General features: G+C 40.1%; 2 protein-coding genes across 9 annotated transcripts in view; one reads left to right on the top strand and one right to left on the bottom strand.

The window, feature by feature from the left end:
- LOC103384324 (interferon-induced protein with tetratricopeptide repeats 5) overlaps positions 1-649 on the bottom strand; it is a 3,010-nt gene extending 2,361 nt beyond the window's left edge. For 2 of the 3 annotated variants that reach the window (XM_025058762.1, XM_017035348.2), the window contains exon 1: positions 443-648. In XM_025058762.1, coding sequence (XP_024914530.1) covers positions 443-447 — 5 coding nt within the window. In that variant the 5' untranslated portion in view covers positions 448-648. Of the gene's footprint in view, positions 1-442 lie in introns of all 3 variants that reach the window. The other variant, XM_025058763.1, reaches the window with a different exon arrangement.
- Positions 566-8,653, top strand: part of LOC103384326 (zinc finger and BTB domain-containing protein 5-like) — a 12,020-nt gene continuing 3,932 nt past the window's right edge. For 5 of the 6 annotated variants that reach the window (XM_017035347.2, XM_025058758.1, XM_008317807.3 and 2 more), the window contains exons 1-6: positions 566-703; positions 2,278-2,551; positions 3,217-3,323; positions 3,818-3,929; positions 4,581-4,699; positions 8,239-8,332. In XM_017035347.2, coding sequence (XP_016890836.1) covers positions 665-703; positions 2,278-2,551; positions 3,217-3,323; positions 3,818-3,929; positions 4,581-4,699; positions 8,239-8,332 — 745 coding nt within the window. In that variant the 5' untranslated portion in view covers positions 566-664. Of the gene's footprint in view, positions 704-1,894; positions 2,552-3,216; positions 3,324-3,817; positions 3,930-4,580; positions 4,700-8,238; positions 8,333-8,653 lie in introns of those variants that run through there. The other variant, XM_017035346.2, reaches the window with a different exon arrangement.

Here is an 8,653-nt window from a genome sequence, read left to right as displayed (position 1 = left end):
ATTTCCTTACGCAATTTTCGGCTTTTTGCTTTAACAAAGTAACGATACCACACATTTATTTGTCAAATGTGACTTTTTTATTGCTAGGATGTTGTTAGCTACGTCCCCTGTAAATCACAGCTGTATATTTTTTATAAACAAAAAAACGAAGAAAAAAAAACAAACCCCAAAACAAACTAAACCTATTTTTAATAACATATAATCAAAGTTGACCTGACAATTTAGTCAAGTTTCTGGGGGAAATATACAATAATAAATAATACAATAAAATATGAAATATATAAAATATACTTAAACAATTAAAAATGGCAAGCACTTTGATTTAAAGCAATTAAAAGCTGAATGATGAAGTCGTGAAACTGTAAAAACCGGAACCGTTTCTCTTATTCTGTATTAAGTCTATTCATTTGTATAATAGATTTAAGCAGCAGTATATAAATACCTCATCTTTGGCGAGTCTCCGGTTGATGGTGTTGGTTTATATATGGTTCAGAATCTCTGGTACGAAGTCAACAGCAGCGGTGTCGCAGTCAATGATGTTAGAGATACTGGTCTCTGTGGCGACCAGGGAGGAGGCTTTATAAAGGCAGAGCAAAGCGAGACGCGCAGGAGACGATAGTTCGCGCAGGGGAGAGGCGCGAAATGAAGCGAACTTAACACAGAGATGAGCGAAACTGACCTAACAGCGGCAAGTGGAAAGGCAGTAAGTACAACGGGGGGGAAAAAATGTTTCTAAAACATTGTGACGCATTTATTGGTTTGTGTCTCGGAGTGTTACACGAATGAAGAGACGCGAACTTCGCGACGTTCGCTCAAGCGAGTGAAGCCTTTAACTCCCGTGTGTCCAGAAACGAAACTCAAATATCAAATCTCTGTGTCATGCATTTCCTTCACTATCACAAGACAACACAACACCCACACCCACACAGACACGAGATTAGGAAAGAAAAACCTTGACTTTCGTTTCACCAGTACAAAAACCCAACTAAGAGTATGCGTTTGTGTGTTTATTGATTGTCAGTTAATGTCCTATCTATCAAAATCTAACAAAAACAAAATGTGTCATTGTATTTAACCCATCAACCCATTCCTGAGTTCACTTCATTCTGTTAAAAAAAAAAACACCTACGTCACATTTGACATATTACTGTTTCAGTTATTGAAAACCTGTTGCTATACAAAAACTTGGACTCTTTGCCTTTATATAATTTAGTGCTTGTTGTTGAATGAGGAAAATGACAGGGAAAGTAGAAATGAGGAGCCAGAAACTACTGGGAAGAAGGTGGATCAGGTTAGAAAGGATGAAGTAAGAAAAGCCCTGAAGAGGATGAAGAGTGGAAAGTCAGTTGGTCCTGATGACATACCAGTGGGAGTCTGGAAGTGTTTAGGGGAAGTGGCGGGGGATTCCCTGACTGGGTTGTTTAACAGGATTGTAGAGACTGCCAAGATGCCTGACGAGAGGAGGAATAATGTTCTGGTGTTAATTCATAAGAAGGGTGATGCACAGAGTTGTAACAACTACAGAGGGATAAAGTTGATGAGTCAGACAATGAAGATTTGGGAGAGATAGGTGAGATGTTCGTTGAGGCAGGCAGTGGAGAATTGTGAACACCAGTATGGTTTCATGGCTAGGAAGAGTACCACAGATGCCATATTTGCCTTGAGGATGCTGATGGAGAAGTACAGAGAAGGTCAGAAGGAGCTACATTGTGTATTTGTACATTTGGAAAAGGCATATGACACGGGAGGAATTGTGTGTGTAAATAATATTTTGTAATAATAATGAGATTATTTACTAAAAATTATATTATATTATATTATATTATTTCACCTAAATGTTCATATTTGGTTTAAATACATATTAATTTTATATATTTGACTCGAACCCTACATTTTAGTAATTTGGCTTTTTAAAATTTAATTATTGTTATGATTATTAATAAAAAATATCTTCTAAAAGCATACACATGCATTATGTTTTCATTTTGTTATTTGTGCGACTGGTTTACGTTGCTGTGACTTTTTTGTTCGAACAAAAAGGAAGTGACGCAGTAAATTCGTGGGCGGAGCCTGTGGTCAAAGGGGAAGCCACTAGAGCTTTATTAGTATTAGCCAATGTGTAGCTGCTAAATGCTGAAACATAACAAATATCCAGCATCTCTGTTTTGTACGGTCTACTTCTTGGTTCGTTATTTTCCCGAGAACACAACTCGGTGCTCGGATTAAGCAAAGGGCCTCGGGAAGATAATGACTAACCGTCTTGCCTTCCAAACCCAGTTGGCCTCCATCATGGAGGTCCTGGCCAACGCTGCCGTTGCAGAGATATGTAAGCTAGTGGACGACGACTACGCCGTTGTTAGTCTTCAGATGTCTCAGTGCCAGAGAGAAAACAAGGCCCTGAAGAGAAAGCTACATCTGCTGGAGCTCAAGATGGCGAGAGGCAACGCCGAGCGGAGGCTGCGGGATAGCGCCGCTAACAGTGGCGGCAACGGCCGAACCCGGGTACACATCGGCGGCGGAGACAGGTTCCGAGAGACCGCGGCCCCCACCGGTGAGAGTCCTTCACAGGCAGTACACACATTTAATGAAAAGCACTTTTTTTTACATCATAATCTCCTTACGAGACTATTTACGTGGTAGTTTTTGACATTGACATCCAATACTACACATTACACTACACATTTATCTGAGGAAGAATGCAATTATGGTAAAAAAAATTAATTCAAAGTTAGCTGCTACACCATTGATCTTTGAGTCCTCCTTAAATGGTGCTTGTGTAAATTGTAAATAGCACATGTGTGAAAGTATGTCCACAGAAGATTGTTACCAACTTGTGGTATATTTCTGGTGTTTTTCTTGCTGCTGATGTGCATTTCTTAATATGGAATTCTTTTTACTTTAACAAGTTGTTCTTTTGAGCGGCTCTTATGGCATTTATGGACCTAGCTACCTGTTTTTCTTCTTTTGACATAATTCAGAAACGTTTGCAAACATTTGACACCCTGTCTTGCTGTACAAGTGCTGTCAGTGTCTCCTGTATGAGGGTCGTCATCATCAGAGACACTAATGTATCTAGTCCATTTTATAAATTTATTTGACCAACAATTTGTCCTTTTCTAAGTGCACCAAAACAGTTCCATGGTACTGAAGGCTGAATGAGGCCACAATTTTCCACATTTTCATAAGCCTTTTTTTTGTGTGTGTGTGTGTGTTCAGGTGGTGTGTTTGACCAACAAGTGGATGTTGGCTCCTGGTCTGGTAAAGATGCTGCTACAGGCTGTACAATTAACCAGGCGATCCACTCAGATGACATGCTGCCCAAAGTAAGTAATTTTGATGTATTAATATGAGAAGTCCATGTCTGGAAATTATGTTCTGAACACTTTTAACGATCAGATTACAGTCCTCACTCAAAGCCCGTAGCTGTCTGAACTTTAAATTTTAGCATGAAGAAGTGACTGTGATCTTCTGGAACAGGACCATATAAATCAGATATTCTTCACTTGGACTTTTGCTGTTTTTACTGCGTCTGTATAATTCTGTCTTTATTTGTTGTTTTTTTTGTGGACGTCCATTCATTTCTTTTGACGCTAACTGTCACAAAGACAAACAAAGATCAGTTCATTGCGGTAAATAAATACTAGTTTTCATACAAACTAAGTGAAATTGGATCATTTTTTTATTGTACACCTGATGCTCTTTCGTGGCCCACTAAGTTGCAGCACATTGGTTGGCAATCACTAGCTTAAAGGAAGTTAAATAAAAAGAAAAGTGCATTTGCTAATTGAGATTTTTCTTTTTTTCCAATTTTTAATAGTCTCCCGATGTGGGGTTAGAGGAGCATAAGGAGCTGCTGGTGAAAGAGGAGAACGTCGAAGCAAACAAAGTTGAAGAACCGGAGGAAGATGTGCCGCTCATAGGAGATGATGGTGAGTGAGTTTCTCTGACAAGTTTATATGTGGCAGTCGTGGATTATCTTACAAATACAGACCATGTTGAACAAAACATTAAGGACTACGGGTCAGGAGCAGATAGATGGAGCGTTGGCGTGAACTAAGATATATGACATGTAAAAGTCATGCATAAAGGCTGAAATGCTTTTATCGTTTTCTACGCCATCTATTGGGGAAACACGGATATTGCAGGGAAAAGGCAGAAGTATCATGATCATTTATATAAATTTTATCATTTGGAAAAGTTTGGCGGGCCCGGATTAAAATGCTGCACCGACCCCTGGGCCTTGGTTTTCCCATGCTTGGACTGCTTGATGACTGAATGCACATCCACCAAATGGTCTTGATGTTAAATGTGCTTGTCTATTTTGTGTTGCTGCCTTAGGGATTGATGGTCTGATGGTCAATTTCTGAGGTTGCAGCAAAAGTTTTTTTTTTCTCCGTGATTTTAAACATTTAATGTGCCTGAATATTACAAAAGAAAAGCAGCTTTATAATCTGCTAATCCAGTTTAACACAGCAATTGTATGTTGTATTGAAAAGGCGACGTCCTTGTAATCTCTGACAACTGCTGGCTTTGCTTCTAAGAAAACGAAAAGAACCTTAAAATGTTGTCACTTTTCAAAGGTGTGCTGGAGATTGTCCATCGAGGAGCCTCTGGACAGAGTGCTAGACCTGGACAGCAGGACAATCACCCCCAGACCAGCAGGGCCAGGCCTCCCAGTGGCAGCAGCAGAGGAGTGGAGGTCAGTGACTCCTCTCCTGTCCTTAACTGTCCACCCAGTACCTGTGCTGAGGGCACAGGCTCACTGCAGGACACCATAGCTTCGTCCCAATATGTTGACGATGGCAACAGTGACTCGCAGTTTGACGTGTTGTGTGACAGTAATAAGAGCGCGAACTCGTTGGTTGGGGATATTTTTGACGAGCCACCGGGGGCAGAGCTCGAAGGACCAAAGCTGTCCAGTTCATTCTCACTGGCAGCAGCCGATTTCCCATCGACCTCCTCCAGCGTTAACGGATGGGCTCGTTACAATTCTTCTTTTATGATGCCCCAGCCCCTCGGCAACAACGATAGGGGTGGCACCAGCAGCGCTCTGCACCACCGAAAGGAAAGACTTTTTGTCTGTAGCTTCTGCGGCAAAGCTTTCAATCGGCCTAAAAAGGTGGAGATCCACCAGCGGATCCACACAGGAGAGAGACCTTTCAGCTGCTCCACGTGTGGGAAGATGTTTTCAGAGGCTGGAAACCTGAGGTTGTTTCATAAGGAAACAAACTTAAGTTTTGAAGCACCAGCGCGTTCACACGGGGGAGAAACCGTACAGTTGTAGGTTGTGTGGGAAAGGATTCGCCTGGATAAGAAACCTCAAAACACACCAGCAAAAAAATCACCCCGAGTATCAGAGCGAAGACGTCGCAGAGGAACTGACGTGAACTGTCCATTTGAATGACGGAACTGTCGACTTAATTTCGCAAACCAGCAGAGACTTTGTGCTGAGCAACATGAACATATTATTTTTAAAAAAATGATTTCCACATGTGTCGTTAAAACTGTAGGTGTGCTCATTAATACACTGATAAAAATGTAAGGATGCTGCCGTCTTATCCTCGGAAGAAATCAACAAGAGTTGCTTATTGATTCACTTTTGCTAAAGCTAGCAGAAGCTGGGACATAACACGACAGCGGGATTTCAGTTTCTTTGAAGTGGTTACTTGGAAAAGGCTGTAGATTTGTAAACACCCTTCCTGGCTGCAAAATAAAAAAAAAAAGTTTGTCTGAATATGTGTTTCTCACAATTTCCTACCACGCGCGACCTGTTCATCTCAGATTTTTTTGATATCAGAACAGTTCTTCTGAACAAATTGACTAAAGCGTTTCCACTTAACACTTCAGTGAGTTTGTTAAAAATTAGCATTGCCATGTAACTCTTTAATCCTGATGGATTATGTAATTATCGCCTTAAACGGTTTTGCAGTTGAAACAGATTGTCTCTTTTTTAAATTTTGAACATTTATACTAATTTTAAGGTAAGTCTGATCATCATCTAAAGCAGTGTTTTCCAAACTTTTTTACTGGGCACCGATATTTTAAAAGTCATTATTCGTAAACTCCTGGTAAACATGATGCGAGGTGACCCTGAAAAAAATCTTTTGCGACCCACCTGAGGGTCCTGACCCAGTCTTTGTGAAACATTGATCTAAAGAGTGGCCTCCCCTAATGGTATGTTCTAGCATCAGCCCAGTTGGTTGATCAAAGATGAAATATTTTACCTTTTAATAAGTTATATAAACAACATTACCAATGTTGTCTTTCCATCCCGTCGCCATCTCATCACCCAACACACTGTGAGTGGATGCAAGGTTCAGGGGTCGAAATTAACTTCGGGACTAAAACCTTCAGACGTTCAGCAGCACTGCTGCACCAGCAGCTCTCACCAGTTACTTTTAACAACCTGTAAGCTGAAATAATTTGTGCTTAAATATCTGTGTAATTCACAGATACACACACAGATACATAACGCAATAACTGACTGCATTGTTAAGACTTGTGAGCTATTGTTATCAAACCCTTTATATCAGGCGTGGCCAAACTTTTTGACTCGCGGGCCACAATTGTCCTAAAATTAAACGGGCCCCTTGTTTAATTTTAGGACAATTGTGACCCGCGAGTCAAAAAACAGGTCAGGAACAGATAGATGGAGCGTTCGTGTGAACTAAGATAAATGACAGGTGGAAGTTCTGCATAAAGGCTAAAATGCTTTTAGCCTTTTCTACGACATGTATTGGGGAAACATTGGTATTGCAGGGAAAAGGCAGAAGTATAATGATAACAATAATAAATAAATAATAAAATTTGGAAAAGTTTGACGGGCCGGATTAAAAGCCTGAACGGGCCACATCCGGCCCCCGGGCCTTAGTTTGCCTGTTAGCTTTATACAAAGATTTAAAAAGCACTTTAAAAAACGAACTTTAAAAAACGAGCACTCAGGAAACAAACCTGAATACATTTACTGTGCTCTACACTATACTGTAGTATCAATTTGACTGAATGGTAAACCATAGTAGATGATAACGTTTTTTTTTCCGAATTATTTTTCAAATGGGGAAGAACTTCAGTCTCGTGTTTCATATTTTTTGCAGGAAGTCTAGAGCTACAGAGTTAGTGAGTTAACTGCTCTCGCCCTAATTTTCCGCAGTGGTACTTGACTTACTGCAAAATACTCTGTGGAGTTGATGTCATGGTTTTTTTCGTACCTCAGTGTTTGAAATCTTTTGTTTAGCTCCACCCTCGTGCGTTAGCTTCAGAGCTAAAACTGTTGATTATTTTTGGATGTGCTTTTCCTGAGGCAGACTATGATTGTGGGGACAAAAGATCTATTACCTGAATTTAAAAAAAAAACCCAAACAATTCTGTGACTTAATAGCATTTAAATACATAAAATCATTTACACAGCAGGATTTTGCGGTTGTCATCTACTTAAAATCTTCAATCCTGGATATGTTGTTTGCATTTGAAGTTCTTGTGGAACGGAATTTCTATGAAACAATATGCTGTCTGAAATAAGAAATAAAACAAGGCGGAGATGCTAAAAGAAAATGCTCTTACCTGGCTTTTCCTGCATCAAAAAAGAGCAAAAAAAAAAAAAAAAACTTTTCTGCATCAAAAAATAGCAACAAAAAAAAAAACCCCAACAGAATTAACATTGACAATTGTTTAAATGTGACGCTTTACTGTATATTCACCACTTAAACAAACTAAAAAACAAATTTGGGTCTGATTCTCTAAGTAAAAACATTATTACGTTATTGTTACTGCTGATTCTGTTCGCAGTCGTTTGGTCTTCATCGTCATCTTATTTGTGGATATTCTGTACCATCTTAGAATTAACTTGGGCGTTTCCCGGGGTTGCACCCTGGAAAGTTCGCCAGACCATCACAGAGCCACAGTTAACCATAAACCTAAAAGCATCATTTTTGGACTAGGAGTTCACAGACAGTAAACACACACCAGGAGAATATAAACATTACCGCTGAGCCTTCAAAAATAATCGTGCTGCTACAGGGCGAGAACATTAAGCGCCCCATCACTCTGGGCCTCTCACATCCTTGTTACAGATCATTTATTTTTTTCTTTCCATAAACTGTGCTGTCACTGTCCCATCAACTGTGTTCCGGTTAGACTAATGTTGTAATTTGATGTGAGCGTATTTGTTTGGGACTTAAATGTCTAAATGTCTGTAGATGTTAACAGTCCACTCGTCCTCTCTCTACGCTGTGTGTGCAGATTGGGGTGGGGAGAGATGTGATGCTGGTGAAGGTGGAGGATATGGAGCCGACGGCAGCAACTCACAACCAGCCTGCTCTCAGCATCCAGGAGGGTGAGTGTCAACAACTAAACAACTGTTTAGTATCATTCCAAGATAAACCTTAGAGTTGTATAAAACATGACGCTTCTCTTGTAAACGCATTAGTGTTGTTTGTATTTGTTGAATTTCCCAATTGGTGTTAATGAATGTTTAAAAAAAAAAAAGTTGAATTACCATATTTTCCAGACTATAAGTCGCTCTGGAGTATAAGTTGCGCCAGCTAGAGTGCCCTCTAGCGGCCGTCAGTGTAAAAATAACGAACATGTAAATTTTCAGTGGTACAGGAGTAGCAGATACTGGTACACGAGCCTAGAGTGCCCTCTAGCGGCCGTC

Source organism: Cynoglossus semilaevis, chromosome 9 (genome assembly GCF_000523025.1).
Source record: "Cynoglossus semilaevis isolate Cse_v1.0 chromosome 9, Cse_v1.0, whole genome shotgun sequence".
In the NCBI taxonomy this organism is placed as follows: Eukaryota; Metazoa; Chordata; class Actinopteri; order Pleuronectiformes; family Cynoglossidae; genus Cynoglossus; species Cynoglossus semilaevis.
This window is presented reverse-complemented; position numbering and strand designations above follow the sequence as displayed.